At 39.9% G+C, this 21,682-nt stretch overlaps 1 protein-coding gene across 1 annotated transcript in view; it reads right to left on the reverse strand.

The window, feature by feature from the left end:
* Window positions 1-20,984, reverse strand: part of card11 (caspase recruitment domain family, member 11) — a 30,381-nt gene extending 9,397 nt beyond the window's left edge. The window contains exons 1-18 of the mRNA XM_062985885.1: window positions 20,783-20,984; window positions 19,100-19,237; window positions 18,321-18,646; window positions 16,506-16,685; window positions 16,229-16,375; window positions 13,292-13,417; window positions 12,960-13,160; window positions 10,355-10,525; window positions 10,198-10,246; window positions 9,996-10,081; window positions 8,616-8,722; window positions 8,461-8,504; window positions 8,234-8,357; window positions 7,922-8,120; window positions 5,333-5,459; window positions 4,520-4,760; window positions 1,298-1,382; window positions 1,092-1,184 (exon numbers count right to left, since the gene is read on the reverse strand). Of these exons, the coding sequence (XP_062841955.1) occupies window positions 1,092-1,184; window positions 1,298-1,382; window positions 4,520-4,760; window positions 5,333-5,459; window positions 7,922-8,120; window positions 8,234-8,357; window positions 8,461-8,504; window positions 8,616-8,722; window positions 9,996-10,081; window positions 10,198-10,246; window positions 10,355-10,525; window positions 12,960-13,160; window positions 13,292-13,417; window positions 16,229-16,375; window positions 16,506-16,685; window positions 18,321-18,646; window positions 19,100-19,237; window positions 20,783-20,984 (2,646 nt within the window). The remainder of the gene's footprint in view (window positions 1-1,091; window positions 1,185-1,297; window positions 1,383-4,519; window positions 4,761-5,332; window positions 5,460-7,921; window positions 8,121-8,233; window positions 8,358-8,460; window positions 8,505-8,615; window positions 8,723-9,995; window positions 10,082-10,197; window positions 10,247-10,354; window positions 10,526-12,959; window positions 13,161-13,291; window positions 13,418-16,228; window positions 16,376-16,505; window positions 16,686-18,320; window positions 18,647-19,099; window positions 19,238-20,782) is intronic.
* Window positions 20,985-21,682: the final 698 nt, after the last annotated feature.

Below are 21,682 nucleotides of genomic sequence, written 5' to 3' on the forward strand. Positions count from 1 at the left end.
CTTAAATTATTTGCAATATTATTTTTTAAGTGATTAACAATTGTTGTACAAGGATTGACAACAAGTGGTGAGTCACTACCCAACTTTGTTTGCAAAGACTTAGTCTTTGGTGGATCCTGACTTCATATCCAATTATGATCCCCTCACCTGTTACCAATTCACCTGCTTATTGTGGAATATTACTCTAGTAGGAGGGAAATTGCCTGTAACAGAAAAGGGGTGTGCAAGACAACAAGCAGTAATTCCCGGTGAACTACATATCCCAGCTCATTACCACTGCATCTGAACTTAATGCTATATAAACTGGCTCTAAGTTCAACAAAGTGCTGAGTCTTTGCATTATACTTGATGGTGAGTGTTGCATTTACCTTCTTCATATGACGATCTCTCTAAAACTAAAAAGTAAATATTTAAAGTACTGAAGGTTTAAATGGATTTATCCTCCCTAATACCTTCTATTTATAGTTTGGGCTTGAGGGAGAAGCATTGGTCTGTGATCATGTGACAGTATGTTGCTGGATCGAGTAGCTGGCGTGTCCAACTTGATAGCAGTTTCACTTAGAGCCCTCACCTCCTTTAGCTTTTAGTAAATATATTAGTTTGTTTCTAAGTGTTCTACAGTAAACTGATCATGTTTGCTTCCTTGATTTTCAGGCTTTAACTCCTTTTGTTTTGTTTTCTCCCAGCTCAACGGATAGCTCACGCTGTAGAACAGTTATTTCTTATGCTCTACAGCATGGAATCAATTCTATTCCTTTTACCCTTATCAGCCACTCTGTTAAGTGCGTGACTGTTATTATTTTCTTTCTGTATACTCTTTTGTTGTACACTGCACTTCCAAAATCATCATGCGGTAAGTTCACCACCTTGTTCCTTGTCCTCTGTCCCGTTTGTTGCATGCATCAAACTTTGTTTATATTTACTAAAAAATCAAATCATGTATTTTTGTTAGTTAAATAAGAGTTTGAAAGAATTCTTTGCACTCAAACCATTCATGCTTGAACATGTAAAGTGCCAAAGTATGCCCAGTTAAGAAGCAAGCACTCGGATAAATAAAAACCATTATGTCTTAAACATGCCAGAGAGGTTACCTGCAGTATCTGTCCAATAAAGATGCCAGCTTTGGACATACGTGGGCTGCTCTTGGGATCTAACAAACTAGTTTCCTCAGGCTGCAACATGTTCTGGGGACATAAAAGAAAAAACAGGAGAACAATTTCAGTCAACCAATTTGCAGTGGGATTTAACTTTTTGTGCACTGAATTTTAGCAGAAACTGCTCAAGACGATTGTCTAACCCTCAGTCCCCGCAGACTGTCTGTCTCTTCTCGACCTCCACGACACATGTGCTTCTGGATCTTTACCAGGAGGAGCTGCTGGGCCCTAAGGGAAAAAAAGGATGGATAGTTTATACTCTGAAAAAACGGAGTTAGCAAATGCATTAACTCAAAGTTTTATCCACTACTTATTGATGGACTCATGGAAACTGGAGTAAAAGTTATTTTGCATCAACCTTTGAGATACACAGAGCTTCTTAGAATATCCAATTTAAAAACCATGCATTTACATGGTGCTGCCTCAACTCTTCTGAGAACAGATTTCACAAGAAACTGGAGTGTGAATTTATGCATATTCAGTCAAAAGTGCATTTGTGAGTATTTGTGGTCAGACAACCAATATCTCATCTCAGTACATCCTAAAAGTTAGGGCTTGGCAATATGACTATAAAAAACTCCTATCTCAATATGCTTTAGAGAAGTGGTGATATTCGATCTGATATGTTGAAAAACTAAACAATGTATAATGTTAAATTATCAGTACTTATTTGTAACACCAAAAGGAGAATGCCATATTATAACTGTACTTATCAAACTGTATATCCAAGTTATATTAAAATAATAATAATAATAAACAGAGGACAATTGCACACCCAGCATACAGCTTGTAACTTAAGTAAGGTCGGTTGCTTCCAACATAAAACCAATTTTGTAGGCCCTACTTAAATAAAAAGTAGGTCCCCCCCCCAATCTAGTCGTGTCCTCTATACTGATTCGACCCTTCACCGCTGACTGAGGACGCCTCTCAACAAACATACGCCCCCTCCGGCACGTACAGTCAGTACAGATCGTGCATTTTCCACCTGCACGAGTCGAGTTCATACACTTGACAGGCACTGTGTATGGAGGGCCACACCCCCATCAGCATTATTCCTCAGCCCTGTGCAGGCGCCAACAGTCAGCCCGCAGGGGCCGTAGTTGCACCAGTTATGAGGACCTATGATCCGACTTTCTTACCCTCTAACCTGAACAACAGCCAATCGTTGTTCATGCCCAGCCCAGTCGGAAAGGCAGAGCTGAGATTCGATCCGATGTATTCGAAACCCCAACTCTGGTGCGCTAGCGTACTTTACCGCTGCACCACCTGAGCGACTCAATAAAAAGTCGTTTTTGTACGTTTTTGCAGTGGATGATGATTAAGATAAAATAAATTCGTCATGCTGCTACTTTTGGTTGCAATGTTATTACCAAATAATTAGCACAAAACTTTACTATGTTGCGCATCATCCCTGCGGAAACTAAACCGTTTCGTCACAACCGATCCATGCGCAATATTTTTTTAATATATTTTATATATATATTAAAAATCAACTGCACCATCATTACATGACACTGATGTTACTGTTAAGGCCAATGAACATGTTTTTATTCAAAGTAGGAAGTGTTTATTAAGATGAGGAACATGGATTAACTTCCTTCCTTTACTTCCTTCCTTTGTCACTTTTTAAAAGTTGATATTTGTCTAACCAGTTCAATTTTTTAAATATCAGTATTTAAATGTAATTTCTTTGAATTGCATAATTAAGATTATAAATCCACACTGCGACTGATAGCTTGAAGAAAACACTACACAATAGAGCAAAAACACTGCAAAGAAGTTAAAAGGTCTGTAAAGGAAACACCCTTTAGGGGAAGTGAACTGTAAAACCCCTCAAACCCCCCCAGAGGTCCAATCAGTCACATGTTCACACTGCACACTCTCATTCCTGATTCACATGCCTCATACAGGCTGCAAAGTTCTGCTGATATTATGTGTTATTTCAGTGCATTTCCCCCTGTATTTTGTGAGCGTATTATTCTGTATGTTTTTGGGTTTTATTCGCTTGTCAGAATTCATTAACATAAACCCAAGATTTTCATTTTTATTAGAGGATTATTACAACCCCAAATCAGAAAAAAAGTTGGGACAGCATGGAAAATGCCACAAAAAAAAAAAAAAAAAAAAAAAACACAGTTTCTTACATTTACTTTGACTTTTATTTGATTGCAGGATGAACCTGAGATATTTCATGTTTTACCTGCTCATCTTCATTTAATTTATTAATAAACATCCATTGACACAAGCCCATACCATGACAGACCCTGGCTTTTCGACTTGTTGCTGTTAACAGTCTGGATGGTCCTTTTCGACCTGGAATGCTGATTCATCTGACCCCAATACACGTTTCTACTGTGTGATGGTCCATCCTAGTTGCCTCTGAGCCCATGTGCTTATATCAGCTATTGTTGAGTGGCGGTTCTTGATGCAGTGCCGTCTGAGGGATCAAAGATCACCGGTGTTTAGCTTAAGCTTGCGCTTTGGCCTTTACACACTGAAATTCCTCCTGATTCCTTGTATCATGCAATGATATTATGCACTGTAGAAGGAGAAATATGCAAATCCCTTCCAATCTTTCTTTGAGGTACATTTCAATAATTTTCTCACGCATTTGTTGACAAACTAGAGATCCTCTGATCATATTTGCTGGATGCTGCTTTTATACCAAACCATGATTACAATCACCTGTTGAATCACCTCTTTGGAATCACATCATTATTTAGGTTTTTTTTTTTTTTTACCTCATTACTAGCACTAAATTGCCCCTGTCTCAACTTTTTCTGAAATGTGTTGCAGGCCTGAAATGAAGGAATGGATGTATATTAACAAATGAAATGAAGTTGAGCAGACAAAACATTAAATATCTCGGGTTCAAACCATCTGCAATCAAATAAAAGTCAAAGTAAATGTTAGAAACACTGCATTTTAATTTTATTTGCATTTTCCATACTGTCCAAACTTTTTCTGATTTGGGGTTGTATATTATTCATTTTTATTAGAGCAAAGAAAAAGCTTATGACATTGAATGTTGGAAAATGTTAAAATAAATGGTTATTATGAAAAGAAATACATGTTTTTGTGAGTGTAATTTTGTGTGTTCTTTGGTTTTATTTGCTTGTCAAAATTCATTAACATATACCCTGTAATAAAACATTTTTTCAAGATTTTATTGTTATTACAGGATTATTATATTTTTCACGTGTATTAGAGGAAAGAAAAAGCTTGTGACATTTAATGTTGGAAAATGTTAAAAGAAAAGGTTATTGTTGTTCTTAATAATATAATATTGGTTATTCGACCCATGAGTAAAGCCATAATGAATGATTTGTTGACAGAGAGATAAACCATATGGAGTGTCATCTGACCTGCTGTAGCTGGGGATGGTGCCCTTTTCTAGGTCTTTGTCAGTGATGGGGTCTACATGTGCACACAGCCACTCGCACCGGCCCTGGTACCGCGTATCCAACACGTGAAGCACCTCATCGCACTTCACGCTTAGCGAGCAACTGTCTGACTGGCCTGAGATGTTGAGGTTGACTCGAATGTAGAAGGAGTCACCTGACACTGCCCGGCCCTCTTCAATGTCCTTCAGAAGACGTCTGTAGCCTGAAGATGAAAGCAGAGGACATAGTGTTTCACCCATGTACAGTGCCTGAAAGTATCGATGGATTAATGATGGCCAGAGTGCAAAATAACATTGAGCATATACAAGTCAGGTGAAAGCATATACAAAAGAGCAAACCCCCCCTGATGTGACATACTTCATATTATGTAACTATACCATTTACAGTGCATTAACGTTGGCATACTATTTCGTACAGTATTGAGTATTTGATATGCCCTATTCAACTTTGATCTCTGTCTTCATGATTGGCAAAGATTGGATTCTAAATTAAAAACTAATTCTGGTGTTGTCTTATTATTATTTTACCACCCTTACCAACAAAATCCCCTATGTTTATCCAGACATCTAAACTACTTAGAGATAGCCACTGGTCTTGCAGCTACTGATTAGCAAGAACCATTAGAGAACAGGTGTTTAGACTTACTATGCCCTGTGATAGATTGCCGACCTATCCAGAGTGTTTTCTACAAATCGTTTAGTGATTGTGCCCACCGTGACCCTGAATAAGATACAGCAGTAGTAAAGCTGACAATGAATGAATGTTTAGACTTACCTTCAAAGTTACTTCTGTAATGAAGCTGAACATTCCCCGTGCATCTCTGCAGCGTCCAGTGAGCCTCCTCTTGAGTGCATGTGTCAAGAGGCACACTCTGGCTCTCTCCGCGGATACAACCCTTAATCTAGGAAAAAATATTACAGTTAAGTATAAATACATTTTGATCACAATACATTTTAAATGGGAGTTTCATGTGAGGGCGGCACGGTGGCTCTGTGGGTAGCACTGTCGCCTCACAGCAAGAAGGTCCTGGGTTTGATCCCCAGGCGGGGCGGTCCGGATCCTTTCTGAGTTTGCATGTTCTTCCCGTGTCTGCGTGGGTTTCCTCCGGGAGCTCCAGTTTCCTCCCACAGTCCAAAAACATGCAGTCAGGTTAATTGGAGACACTGAATTGCCCTATAGGTGAATGGGTGTGTGTATGTATGTGTGTCTGCCCTGCAATGGACTGGTGCCCCATCCAGGGTGTGCCTTGCGCCCATTGAAAAGCTGGGATAGGCTCCAGCACCCAAGCGACCCTACTTGGATAAACGGTTAAGAACTATTTAGCTGAACATTAGCTGGAAACTAATTAGCTGAATTAGTAACGTCACTTTTCTGTGCCTATATAAAAAAGTTACTTTGATTGCTCCAAACAAATGTTAGGTTTAGAAAGCTCTAAACTTTCAGTTTCAGACGATATTTATGTTAGATTAAACAAACAGTAATTTGGCAACATCAACCAGAAGACAAAAATTAACCACCAAACACACAGTATGTTCTGCCTTCAGCAAAACTAGTGAATAATGAAGGAAGACTACCTTAAAATACTTCAGCATAATCTCAGTCTCAGCCAGGAGGTTGAGACTTGGAGGCAGAAGGATGCTTCAACAGGACAGTGACCCAAATCGCATGTAAAAATTAAACTTTCTATTCATGACTTTAAACCTAACAAGTCCAGTCCTAAAAACCAACAGATCTGTTTAAACTCTAAAAAGTCTGCCAAGCAAAGTGATGCCAAGTTTCAAGTCATCACAGACACCAGATGGCCCTTGTTTGTAGCTCTAGAAGAGACTGCTATTTGTCTCTCTTCACTAAAATAAATCCTGAGAGTGGTGAGCTTTAAACAAGGCAAAACAATGAGTTACTTTGGATGAGATGATGCCAAGAAAATATACCTGGTAGGGATGTAACGATGCACCACAAAACAGTAAAAAATCGGTGCACATGTGCCACGATTTGAATCGGTAATTCATTTAAGATGAATCGATATTCACTTTAAACGGCAGAGGGCACTGGCGCTAGTCACCTCACCTGGTTGACGGCACTTCACAAAGTTGCCAGGTAAGGGGTTTTCCAGCCAAATGTATTTATGTGAGGATACTTTCTTTATTTGTGTTATTCATTTATTTATATAATGTTGGATTTGTTTAAAATGTTGGATTTGTTTCAGTTTTTTTACACAATAAGCATTATTTGGCATAGTTTGTACCTACCTTAGAAATAAAAGGGCATTCATTATTTAGATAAATAAAAGATGAGCACCAATACAGTATTTTATTTTTTTAAAGAGAAATAATAAAAGGAAACTTTGTCATAATTTGTCTTCAATTTCATTTTGTTTGAAAAAAATCGGGAAAAAATCGTATCGTGAACCCAGTAACGTGAATCATAACGCATTGTAGGTAGTGTATCGTTACATCCCTAATGCCTGGCATGCATAAAACCAGGACACACTATCAGGAACAAGTCAATTAAGGTACATCCTGATTTTCAACCTTGTTGTTCTCCAGATTTCCAGGCTAGAACTTCATGACTCAGTGGTGCCTTATTACCTAACCATGTCACTTGATCAGGTTAAGCCCTAGGTCATTAGACATTCTGACTGCTCAGAAAAACATGAACACATGAAAGGAAAGATATCATCCTTTATAAATGTTAAATATGTTGTCTAAATTCTCCAGGACATTCCATGGCACCCATTCTTATGAACTGTGGCCAACACCTATGGGCTATGTCTGTTGTCTTTTTAAAAGTATTGTACAATATTGTACAATATTTTATTGTTTATAAAATTACAGCACCCCAGTTTTACAACACTCATTGTGTATGAGGTGCTTTAGTAAATAGGAGTTCTAATGGAGTAATACATAATAATTCAGCCATATCCCCAAATATAAGTGTGTTCATACTTATGCATCAACAATATGTTATTTTTTTAAATGTTTCCCCTCTAAATGAATTCAGTTTGTTTTTCAATTGAATTGCACAGAATATAGGTCACATTAAAGGAGGAAACACATTTGAAACGATTTATCTTGGTCTGATTTTTTACAGCACAGAAACCTGCCATTTTAACGGGGGTGTGTAGACTTTTTTATCCACTGTAAAATGTCTTTCCTTTTGCTTATTATAAATTATTTTTAATATACTGACAAATTGTGAAATACGTGTAATTTCTCATTTTGATTTTGAATTTTCATTTTCATTGGTCCATTTAAAAACCATGCAAACGTTGGCACATCACTGTAAACTTTTTAAAAACATTACTTGAACACATGAAGTGAAATGTGAACTGACTGCAACTGTACTATTTGGAAAATGACTCACCATTAAGAGGTGGTGTCCAGTTCTTAAGCCGGCCTTTTCTGCACTAGAACCAGGACTGACGGAGGAAACAAATATTCCACTGTCATTGCCCCCAACCAGATTAATATCTGACAGGAGAGAGCCTACAGAGAGAGAGAGCTCCTGCACTGGGGGCAAAGTGGTCGGACGAGCAAAGGACGTGAGAGACGGTCGAAATGGTCTGGGGAACGAGAGAAGAGAGTACACAGGCATAAGTGATGACCTAAGCAGACAAGCTTATACTTTATGACTAGTGGAAATGGCTTATAAATACTGTATGAACTCATGAAGTACCTATCCAGTGAAAACTTCCTAAAGATGTTGTTGACTTGCTCTAGATCATAGGAGTCAATGCCTTCTGACTGATGAGAGGATGAGGAAGAATATATGCTGGGAGGACTGTGAGTGTCTGATTCATCTGTAGAATAACAATATGGAATAACAAGTAAATAGGTTAAAAAGACTATAATTATAAAGGATTTGTATGAAACACAGTGATTTATAGTTAGTGATCTGTTTACCCAATTCCACACAGTCCCCACTATCAGAGTCCAGTGTATCAAGGCTGAAATAGAAAGCCAATACATCACAGTTTAGATCTACATACACATGCTTTAGATTTGCAGTATTTAAACATTTCTAATGAAGCACAGAAATGCAGAGCACTTTTAAATACCATTTGGGCACAAATTCATGATCTCCTTCTTTAGTCCTTCTAACAAAGGAGGCCTTCTCTGGAGGCTCGGCAGTTGTGGACATAATGCTGTCGTTCCGGAAACGAGCCTGCAAGTAAAAAAGTGACCCCTCAATAAAATAATCAAAGACAATTATCAGAGTCAAGACTTGGCAGGCATCAGGGTTATTATTGTTAAAAAGAAAGCACTAGAGAAAAAAATATTAATGCAGTTCAACTTAACAGTGGGCGGCACAGTGGGCCTCACAGCAAGAGGGTCCTGGGTTCGATCACCAGGAGGGGCGGTCCGGGTCCTTTCTGTGTGGAGTTTGCATGTTCTCCCCGTGTCTGCGTGGGTTTCCACCGGGAGCTCCGGTTTCCACCCACAGTCCAAAAACATGCAGTCAGGTTAATTGGGGACACCCAATAGCATTGCACTGAATAGGTGTGTGTATGTGTGTCTGCCCTGTGATGGACTGGTGCCCCGTCCATGGTGTTAATGTGTGCCTTGAGTCTATTGAAAAGCTGGGATAGGCTCCAGCACCCCCCTGCGACCCTAACTGGATAAGTGGTTAAGAACTTAACAGTGTTCAAGCTTTGATATGCTAGATAAATGTTAGTCTGATATAATCACCCTGGTTCAAGCAAGAAGTACACGCTACCTCTAACCCTTTAAGATTAGTAGAGGTTGATAGTGGGTTGGTGGGAATTGACACCAACTAAATAGACTTTTGGACTAGCGTCTCATACAGACTCCATTGCAGAAAGTATCTTACAACAATTATGAAATCTCCTGATCTGCCAGATAGAGTAGTTGACAGACAGCGGTGGTGATAGTGTAGTTTTTTCTAAACTACAGTTTAAAGCATTTCCTGCAACTCATTAGCATTATTTGCTACACCCAGGGGCAACTCTAAGCTCAGGGCTCTGACTCACTGATGTATTCCCTGGTGTGCTTTCTTTCCTTGCTAGAGTTCTTTAGCTCTTGATTCAGGGTCTGGTTTCTGTAGCTGCCACAGTCCTTTAATTAAGTCCAAGTTTTCCCATGGGTGGTGTGGCAGTAGTTACTTTGGCTTTCCTCTTTTATTCCCCTGATGAGCATTGGATTGCACCTTATTGGTGTACTAAGAGCAGGCTGAGTAACACCCATGTTCTATTTTGTTTCTTCTTGAGTCTTCTTGAGTACCTGTGTTTCCTGACGACTGTGTTGTATGTTACTGCTCGCGTAACGTGATCGCCTATCTTTCTATTTTCGAAAGTAGTCTCGCTTCTCCTGTGGCTTTTGGTTTGATTTAGTTTTCTTCATTTACTCACAATCAAATCACAAACAACAATATACATTTTCATCAAACATGTAATTTGTTATTAATTAAAGCAAGTTACATTTGAGCAAAAGGGCGAGGGTGTATTCACAGGGCCAGCATCTTGGTTTGCAGTTTCTGAAAGTTCCCCATTGTTATGTAGTGCAGCTGTATGAAAAAAAAGGTACAAGAGGAAGTTAGTGTGGTCTGTGCTTTTCGCACTCTGTCATGCAAGACTGTAGAAGATTAAATATATTCTACAGAAGAGATTAAATATACTCTACCTTGGAAATCTAAAGATTTAGGTGGCGAGATAGGTGATTTCGCTCTTATCTGAGGAGGGTATGCGAACTGTGTCAAAAACATAAAATTCGGGTCCAAAAGATGATAGATGACTGACAGAATTGGTAAAAAATGTGACATATTAGACATAAAGCTTACCCCTTTGAGGTTTAGTCTGCGCTTGATCCTTGGAGGGGCTTCGTTGTTAGAGGGCAGGAAGTAATCTTCAAGCGGCTCTTCCCCAGAGTCCTCAGATGGTCCATCTATCTTGGTGTCTGTATTCTCAAATTGCTGAAATCTTATTTTCAGGGGAAAATCTCGAGGTAAAGTCTACATAAGATAACAGACAAGCAGAGTGAATAACTTTTCATGCCACACTGTTGTAAGAAGTTATAAAAAGTAAGGGTTTTATGTTTCCAAATGGCTTCTTCCAAATGAATGAAAATACTCCTTTTGTTGGGGTGATACTCAGCACAACAGTACAACACATACAGTGAAGAAAAGCTTTAACATCCCAGCCTGCCAGACCCACTATGACAGACCTTGACAGGTGGGAAGACGGGAGCAGACTACCAAAAAGATGAACTACTAATCCCAAATCATTAAACATTACATGCTACACCTGGGAAGAAGGGTACCTGGGACTAGGCTCTGCACTGAGTCTTTTCACTTCGTGATTGTCCTGTTATCTCCCTTGCTAGTATTCCTTAGATCTGGTTTCCGGGAAGGAAAGCAAAAACAGCTAAATTGTGGTGGCTTTTATATTTCTGGTGGTTTCTATATAATTCACCGATAAGTTACAAAGCAGATGCTCACCACAGCTAAACAGGTCAACTAAGAAAACCGGGAGCAACTAAACAACATAGGCTGCTGACAGTAAGGGGGGTAGTGGAAGAAACAAGAAATACAATGGGCAGTCAGAGGACTCACTGCAGAGATAAGTACCAGGTACACTTTAAAGTGTTGACCCCAGGTGAACCGAAAGACATTTAATGAGGCACATGCTTTTATGGAACTACACTTTCTGTCAACCTGAAAACTTATAAATAAATACACACACACACACAACAGATCCTTTAACTCCTGTAAGTTGTGAGGTGGGGCCTCCATGGATCGGACTTGTTTGTCCAGCAAATCCCACAGATGCTCCATTGGATTAAGATCTGGGGAATTTGAAGGCCAAGTCAACACCTCAAATTCGTTGTTGTGCTCCTCAAACCATTCCTGAACCATTTTTGCTTTGTGGCAGGGCGCATTATCCTGCTGAAAGAGACCACAGCCATCAGGGAATACTGTTTCCATGAAAGGGTGTACATGGTCTGCAACAATGCTTAGGTAGGTGGTACGTGTCAAAGTAACATCCACATGGATGGCAGGACCCAAGGTTTCCCAGCAGCACATTGCCCAAAGCATCACACCGCCTCCGCCGGCTTGCCTTCTTCCCATAGTGCATCCTGGTGCCATGTGTTCCCCAGGTAAGCAACGCACACGCACCCGACCATCAACGTGATGTAAAAGAAAACATGATTCATCAGACCAGATCACCTTCTTCCATTGCTCCGTGTTCCAGTTCCGATGCACATGTGCCAGTTGTTGGCGCTTTCGGCGGTGGACACCCTGACTGGTCTGCGGCTATGCAAACTGTGTATTCTGACACCTTTCTATCAGAACCAGCATTAACTTCTTCAGCAATTTGAGTTACAGTAGCTCGTCTGTTGGATCAGACCACACTGGCCAGCCTTCGTTCCCCACGTGCATCAATGAGCCTTGGCTGCCCATGACCCTGTCGCCGGTTTGCCACTGTTCTTTCCTTGGACCACTTTTGATAGATACTGACCACTTGCAGACCGGGAACACCCCAAAAGAGCTGCAGTTTTGGAGATGCTCTGACCCAGTCGTCTAGCCATCACAATTTGGCCCTTGTCAAACTCGCTCAAATCCTTATGCTTGCCCATTTTTCCTTCTTCTAACACATCAACTTTGAGGATACAATGTTCACCTGCTGCCTAATATATCCCACCTACTAACAGGTGCTGTGATAAAGAGATAATCAGTGTTATTTACTTCACCTGTCAGTGGTCATAATGGTATGCCTGGTCTGTGTATATATACATGTAACAACTAGTTGATAACAGACTCCAATTTTCTGAGAAGGCTTTTCACAAGATTTTGGAGTGTCTATGGGAACTTGTGTCCATTCAATCAAAGGAGCATTGTGAGGTCAGACACTAATGTTAGTTCAGAAGGCCTGGCTCACAACTGATGTGATGTTTCAAGGGTACTCTAGTACAGGCTTGACAAATCATGTCCTAATGGACCCTGCTTAGTGCACAGGCACCCAGTCATGCTGGAACAGGAAATTATTTGGATGTCAAATAAGGTGTCAACATACTTTTGACCATAAAGTGTCGATCACAATTGCTCAAAATATTAGGTTGGTTTCAAATTGACATCATGGCCAATTAGTATTTTAATATCAAATATTTAAAACTGAGACAAGCAACAGAATCTGAAAGGCAAATAGTGTGGAAAACAGATGTTGCACGTTCGCTGACAGGATTAATAAATGGAACTGACACTTTATGGGATAAATGCTGGGTACAGCCACATAATTAAGCGTAAAATTAAATTTAATGAAGTTTCAATAAATTTGCTGCATGGATTGGAAAGTGAACTAAACATTTTGATAGATGTACAATCCCAATGCTGTAGTGACATGACAAAGGGAGTTCTGATGTAATAAAAATCTGTATAAATTAAATACCAGATCAGGATCCAGGCCCTGTTCTTTGGAGAGGCGCCTCAATTTGGACTCCAAGGTGACTATCTTTGCTTCTTTACGCATTATCTCAATATGCAGCTCATCGCTCTTCTCCTCTAGCTCCCTTATCTGCTTACGGTACTTGTCTTTGTCAATCAGACACTGAGACACCTGGTTCTGGGCTTCATCTCTGGCCTTAAATGCCTGTGAGAAACAACCATAAATATGTTATTATTATTTCATTCATTTATTAAATGTCAACGTGATGCAACAATCCCCTTAACAGCCATTTCCAACTGGCATTAAAGAGTACTATCAAAAGTGCTTTGTTTAACCTGGTCACGCTCCCGTTCCACTTCCTCCAGCTGAACCATGATGGTAGTCATGCGGTTCTTGTACATTTCACAGTCCTTCACCAATGTGGAACATTTAAGTTCAAGGTCCTCCTTTTCCTCGAGGTACTGCCAGATAAGAAAAAACATTTGTAATCTCACTGACCCAGGCCACAAAAGGAGAACTGTACAAATGAGATTAATATAATGAAGGGCTCAGCACTATAGGACAAAAGTCTCCATAGGTCTTAGGCTTTAAATGTACACTTTAATCTTTTCTAGGCTTAGTTAACAAGCGAGTGTGAGAAGAGAAGAGCTATGTGCTATTTCAAGTTCCTGTCTTCACCCGAATTTTGACACATTTTGCATACAAGCTCAAAACCCGTGCCAAATACAGATGCAACACATTACACAACGGACCTTCTGGTGCATCAGCTTTATCACCTCTTGTTTCAATATGACAAGAAGTTCTTTATTTTTATTTCTGCCAACTACACTGCCTGGCCAAAAAAAAAGGTCACACACTCTAATATTTGGTTGGACCGCATTTAGCTTTGATTACGGCACGCATTCGCTGTGGCATCGTTTCCACAAGCTTCTGCAATGTCACAACATTTATTTCTGTCCAGAGTTGCATTCATTTTCCCCAAGATCCCCAAGATCTTGTATTGATGATGGGAGATTTGGACCACTGCGCAAAGTCTTCTCCAGCACATCCCAAAGATTCTCAATGGGGTTCAGGTCTGGACTCTGTGGTGGCCAATCCATGAGTGAAAATGATGTCTCATGCTCCCTGAAGCACTCTTTCACAATTTGAGCCCGATGAATCCTGGCATTGTCATCTTGGAATATGCCCGTGCCATCAGGGAAGAAAAAATCCATTGATGGAATAACCTGGTCGTTCAGTATATTCAGGTAGTCAGCTGACCTCATTCTTTGGGCACATAACGTTGCTGAACCTAGACCTGACCAACTGCAGCTACCCCAGATCATAGCACTGTCCCCACAGGCTTGTACGGTAGGCACTAGGCATGATGGGTGCATCACTTCAGACGCCTCTCTTCTTACCCTGATGCGCTCAGCACTCTGGAACAGGGTAAATCTGGACTCATCAGACCACATGACCTTCTTCCATTGCTCCAGAGTCCAATCTTTATGCTCCCTAGCAAATTGAAGCTGTTTTTGCCAGTTAGCCTCACTGACAAGTGGTTTTCTTTAGGCTACACAGCTGTTTAGTCCCAATCCCTTGAGTTCCCTTCGCATTGTGCGTGTGGAAATGCTCTTACTTTCACTATTAAACATATCCCTGAGTTCTACTGTAGTTTTTCTACCATTTGATTTCACCAAACATTTAAGTGATCGACAGGGTTGTTTTACAAATGAGAAGCTACTCACTGCATCAGTTAGGGTTAAATAACTTGTTGCCAGCTGAAACATAATCACCCATGCAGTAATTATCCAATGGGAGGCTCTTACCTATTTGCTTAGTTAAATCCAGGTGGTGACCTTTTTTTGGCCAGGCAGTGTATTTACTGGTGACAACATGGGATTTGTATTAATTTCACTGGGAATTTTACCTTTTAGATCAGACATAAATTTTCTAAGACCAAATCTACCTAAAATAGCCAGAAATCTGATTGAACCACATTTAACTGTGAGGTATTTTGTAAGCATTGACCTTTCTTTTATACCGTAGTTGTGGTAATGCACTGAATGCTGGAATATGTTGTTTGCTTCCTCATCAGTGGTTGTAAACTGTGGAAAACAACAAGTAAACACGCACCTGTTGTGCTAACTGTACATCTCGCTCTCTTTCTGATTATTTAAGCTATAAGCTCTCTCATTCTCTCAGACACAACCAATTACTACTCTTCCCACCCCCACCGTTTCCAACAAAAATATAAAAGTGCTGAAACTTTTTGAAGATCCCTGTACATCAATTCTTCTCATTGTAAATCCTTTGGTAGCATTTTTTCAGTCCTTAAACTTAAACCTCAAACTTTCTCTAAGGTTCAAATGCTTTGTCAGACATCCCAGTCTCTTCTACTAAAACAACATGTCTATACAATGATGCTACCACCATCAGATTTAACAGTAGGGATAGTGAAGCCTAGCTGCCTTGTTCCACTGAAGTTTCATTACACCACAAGAGTTTCAGCCACCTCGTTGGTTAATTTTTCAAATAATTTCCTGCACAATACTTCATCAAGCGATTCTTCTATAAAACACACTGCAGGCCGTTAATATCTTGCCTTCAGTTTTGCTGAGTGTAACTGCAGCCATTCTACTGGATTTGGGAAGGCCTTGTTCCCTTCTCCAGAACTGTACTTTTCTATGATTAGATCCTGGCTAGTTTGAAATGTTTTTTGACTTCATTTTGTTTTGTTCTGTGAGGAACCCCTACCATACCAATAGACCACACAAAGAAATTAGATATGTATCTATGTGAATAACTTGAAAACAGTGGGTCCAAAGAGGCCTTCAATAAACTAGTTATTGACCTAACATTAGAATTTAAGTTTTTTCCTTTAACATAATACAAACAAAAAATAGGATCTATTTATATATAGGATATATGACTAAAATCCATTTAAAAGCTATTAGGTAGAATCATTAAAAGTCCACAGTTTATGACATGATAGCACCAGCATAACATACAGAACTTCCACAGGGACATTGGTAGCCCAATGGGTAGAGCTGTGGCTTTCCAACTGGAACGCTGAATCCCGGCTCTGTCATGCAGCCACTGTTTGGCCCTTGACCAAGGCCCTCAACCCTCTAGACTCCAGGGGTGCCATACAATGGCTGACCTTTTGCTCAGACCCCAGCTTCCAAAGAAAGTGTGATATGCAGAGTAAAAGTGTCATTGTGCTGTACACATGTACTGTATATATGTAATAACAAATGAAGGCGTTCCATCTGTCCTAGATTATCTCTCACCTTGTCCCTGAGCTCCTCAGCCTGCCGTACATCTTCATGCAGATTGTGAAGTCTTTCTACCAGCTCCTGCCGATCTTCCAAAGCCTCCTGTCGATCATGTTCCAGGATGTCCCGCAGGGCTTTGTCTGAGTCAGTCAGTGGTCCAGACTGCACAAACCAAAACACCAAAAGTAAACATTTCAAAAGCTGATTTTATATTACCAACTAGTTTCATATACTTTCATTTCAGTGTTGTTTCTTTATTGCTTTTCTCACAACAGTTTATAAGCAAGGTGACCTGTATAATACACTGCAGCTCCTGGACTTTCAGTTTTAAAAGCTCGTTGTCACGCTCCAGCTCATAGATCTGCTCTTTGCGAGGTCGGTTCTCAATGTCATTTTTCAGTTTTAGTGACTGCCTTCTCTCCATTTTGCACTCCTCTTCCACCTTGTTAAGTTTGTGCTTTAACTGGTCAATCTGTGAAGCAAATACCAGAAACACATAATCTGTTATGTCTCTAAGTTTTTACAGCAGTCCCGCTACCTTATATCAGATACCAGAAAAGAAATAATGGAATCATTTTATTAAACAAAATTGAATTAAAAATTTTCACTCATCAGAGTAACCACCTTTTACAGACATGAGCACTGAACACACACTATAGAAATTCTTTCTACAATAGAAATGTTATGTTCTTCCCAACACTGTTGCAGAAGTTCCCACAAATGTAATGCTTTGATGGAGACTGTGATGTCCATTCCATGATTTGGGGCCTACATGTTTTCTGAAGTACAGTGGTACCTTGAAATTCAACGTCCCCTAAACTCAAAATCTTTAAAACTCAACGCCTTTCATCGGAAAATGTGTACCCTTAAACTCAACATTTACCTTAAACACAATGTGTTTAATTATTTATTTAATTTTAAATGAACAATGAACAGCTGCTTTTTTTTTTTTACTAGAGCGGTGCAGTAGGACATCATCAATTTGCACATATGAGACGAATCTGCATTTGTGTGGAATAACAGTCTAATCCACTTTAAATGCATCCACACGTATCTGTGTTTAGCTGAATTTTTCTCCTGTTTCACTTTTAAACTTGTGTTATAGCTCAGAGTTCGGATAAATTCTGGAATCAGCTTTAGAGTCTAAAATGCTTATCTTTTTATTACTGCTTATAAGCTCTCTCCACTAATGAAATACGTTAAGCTTTGTGCACGGCTCACTTCATAGAAATAGCGGCACAGTCAGTGCAAAAGCTATTCCGCTTCTCATGTGAATGCGCCTTTACTGAACAAAATACACTATTCCAAGATCAAACATCTTCACGATTAAGAAGCATAAGGAAACAATAAAGAAGTAAAGCTAAAGTTCAGGTTTTACTGTATTTTTTATTATATGTAACAACCCCATTATTTGCCGCTCAGGTGGCGCAGCGGTAAAAACACACGCTGGAACCAGAGCTGGGATCTCGAATACATCGTATCGAATCTCAGCTTTGCCTACCGGCTAAGGCTGAGCGGCCACATGAACAACGATTGGCCTGTTGTTCAGATATGGGCGGGACTAAGTCGGATGGGGTCTCTCTCCTGGCGCCTGCACAAAGATGAGAAAAGAGTACTCTCAGGGTGTGTCCTCTCCGTACACAACGCTGATCTGCACTGCACTCGTCAAAGTGTAGGTGACAAAATGCATAAGGCATGCTGCCCACGTGTCGGAGGGGGCGTGCGTTAGCTTCGTTCTCCTCAATCAAAGCAGGGATCGGCATTGGTGGAGAGGAAGCATGACGCAATCGGGCAATTAGACGCGCTAAAAATTGAGAAAAAGGAGAGAAAATGCATAAAGAAAAAAAACTCCATTGTTTTACATAAGCCTAAAATATATGCCGTTGGAACGAGACCATGGAACGCATTAACAGGTTTCCCAAACATCCTTATGGGGAAAAAAAACCTTGAAACTCAACACCTTTTAAACTCAACGCCACTCCTAGAACCAACTGACCACTGTAGTTCAGACTGGAATTATGTTTTGGGTCATTGTCTTGCTGCACCAACAACACCATGCTCCTCACTGTTATATACAAAAAAAGAAACTTTAAACATAAAATCTGACCTCCAACTGCAGGTCTCGGCTTCTCATGACTGCCATGTTCTTCTCCTCACTGAGCTGGGCATAGCGCATGGCCAGCTGGTAATTATGGTCCTTCACTCTAATGAGTTCATCGTTGCAGTTGTTGCGTTCTTCTTTTATCTTGTTATAGCGTTCCTGGAAGGTACGCAGCTCCTGGTTGGCCAAGCGTAGCTTTTTTTGCTCATCTGCCAGTGTGCGGTTCTTGGCTATAATGTCCACGCGCTGAACATCCTTGGCCTTGGCCTGCTGCTGTAGTTTCATCACCTCATTCATTAGGAACTGGATGAGGCCCTCATGATCCTCCTCCACTGTGAGCACAAAAAGAAATTTGACATGTCCTCAGAGTTAAATGTGACAGGAATATTTAATGTGACAGGAATATTTTAAAGGATTTAAATTTAACCTACAATTAGCCTATAAATGAATAGATTTGAGTAAAAAAGCTTAACTAATATTTTTAAAGATCATCTCATTTGCTTATTTCATATACAGCACATTTCCCATTTGTTTTGGCTTGTGGTATTTTCTATTAGGTGAGTTCTTTTTAGTTTAACTTTGAGTGATTTGAACTCTTAAATGCTTAGGTCTTAAGAGCTTTACCACCTCAAAGGAATGGATTATGCATGTGGTTTCCATAATATGAATAAATTGTGCAGAATATGGACTTACCACCAAAATATTCCCAGCATATCTGTTAACGAATCTTCTCAACTTCTGAATATTTTGCATGAATAAATTCTTCTTTTTTTAATATTTCTTACCTACAATAGAAGAGCACCTGCGAGTGGGCTCCTTGCCAGTAACCATCTTGTATAGGTTAGGGTAGTACAACTGCAGACTTTCCAGGAACACCAGATAGCCTCGCTCGCCCTTGGTGTGCAGGATATCCAGCAGTCGACCTAAAGAGAGTGGAGTACTGTGGTCAGAAGAGGTCGATTTTAACTTCCATGTGCCAAAGCCAAAAAGAACCATCCAGACAGGTATCAGTGAAAGGTGCAAAAGACAACATCTGTCATTGCATGGATGACTTGCATATGTGTGAATTTTATTATTTATTAGTATTTTATATAGTATTATTTAATAGTATAGGACAGTTGTAGCCTAGCAGTTAAGGTACTGGACTAGTAAGCAGAAGTTCGCTGGTTCAAACCCCACCACTGCCAGGTTGCCACTGTTGGGCCCTTGAGCAAGGCACTTAACCCTTAATTGGATAAAAGCGTCTGCTAAATATAAATAAATTTTAACGTCATGTTTTACACTCTTTGGTTACATTCATGACAGAACACGTAGTTACTGGTTACACAAGATAAGATTCATCAGTTCAAGTCTTGTGATGCCAAACACAGTAATGGACAATTTTGTATCTCCAATCCTCTTCACTTGCATGTCTTTGGACTGTTGGAGGAAACCAGAGCTCCCGGAGGAAACCCAGACAGACACGGAGAGAACATGCAAACTCTACACAGAAAGGACCCAGACTGCTCCACCGTGGAATTGAACCCTGGACCTGCTACCCACAGTGCCGCCCTGCATATGTGTGAAAGTAGCCTTGACGCTGAGGCGTATATTGGGATTTTAGAGAGAATGTACAGTACAATACAATGAAGCTGATCACTGAAAACATCATCTCTTTCTACTTTGTTAAATTGTGTTTTTTAAATAATTAATACAATTATTTTATTTATTGCATTTTACAAAATTTTTCAGAAATAGGTTGTAAATGATTTTTAACTGCCCTTTAAAAAAGTAAAAAGTAGTATACTACATTTGTATTTAAATTACCTGTAAACAGAAATTTTAACTTTAGACTAAACAAAAATATGTACTTGTCTAAAACACACATTATTTGGTGTCTAAATGACCTTTTTTATCTGCTTCTGTCAGACAAGCAAGACCATAAATACTCTTAATACACCTTCCGCAAACATTTCTAATTTGCCTGTGGCTGTAGGATGGCTGGGAAATATCCATATACACAGGTTCAGGATAAAGTGCATCAGAAAAAAAAAAAACAGACCCAACAGAAGCTCATGGGATTAAAAGCCTCCATTCATCATCATATTACACAACTGGAACAGAACGGTGAGAGATATGGTGACTGAGTAACTGATTGATGGTGTGATTTGCATGTAAATGCTTTCTGTACACCATTTGCATTCTCGTATTCCATAGTGTTTAGTCTTTCTGTCACTGCAGCCTGGAGTGGGCACACTGACTATAAGAGAGTGTGTTGAAAGCAACTGGGCACATAAATTGTACCCACATACAAACAGTTATACATCACACACAGTAGAGAACAATCACATACCAGTGATGAGACTGGAATACAAGACAGGTGCTATAACAAACACAGTTAGGCAAGGACACACACACACACACACACACACACACACACACACACACACACACACACACACACAAACACACACACACACACAGAGTACCTGTACGGTTGCTCTTGGTCTCCAGCCTTAGGGAGTTTAGCACCTCGTCCTCGTCCTGTTCATCGATTACCTTGCATTGCCTCAGATACGAGGTCAGCTTGCTGGGGCTAATGTAGCGGCACAAAATGTACCGGTTCTTCTCCACATTTTCCCACATCGCCTCCTCATCATTTAGAAGGCTTTCAGACCCTCCGTTTTCCATCACTTTTTGATGAGGCCTGAGGTAAAAGAACACACATAAAAGGCTGAGCATAACTTTTCAGTGTACGACAAACTAATGTACACTGCTGTGACAAGTATTTGCCCCTTATCCGATTTCTTCTATTTTTGCTTAGATGTTCATCTGGATTCATTTGTGACCTCCTGGATGAGCTGTCAATGCATTCTTGGTTAATTGTTGGTAGGTCCTCCTAAGAAAAGTACACATTTCTGTTCTACATTTGTGGATAATGGCTCTCACTGTGGTTTGCTGGAGTCCCAGAGCCTTAGCAATAGCTCTGTAACAATTTTTAGAGTGGTAGATTTCAATAACATGCGGCATCTAGCTTGCTTCACATTGCCAGACAGGTTCTATTTAAGTAATTTTTAGATTTAACACGGTCTGGCAGTTTTCACACCTGAGTGTAGCTAGTGAAATTAAATCTGATTGTCAATAGAATTTGGTAACTGGTTGATTTTCTAGTTTAGGAGGGAATTACTTTTCCACATAGGGCCAGGTAGGGCTGAACAGCATTTTCCTTTAAGTAAATAAAATCATAATTTTAAAAATGGAATTTTGTGTTTCCTTGGCTTAGCTTTGTCTAGTATAAAAATAAGCTGATGATCTGAACAGTGTGACAAATTTGCAAAAATAGAAGACATTGGGAGGGGGCAAATATATACCCAACCATGGCTGGTCAT

The sequence above is a fragment of the Trichomycterus rosablanca genome, chromosome 2, assembly GCF_030014385.1.
Source record: "Trichomycterus rosablanca isolate fTriRos1 chromosome 2, fTriRos1.hap1, whole genome shotgun sequence".
In the NCBI taxonomy this organism is placed as follows: Eukaryota; Metazoa; Chordata; class Actinopteri; order Siluriformes; family Trichomycteridae; genus Trichomycterus; species Trichomycterus rosablanca.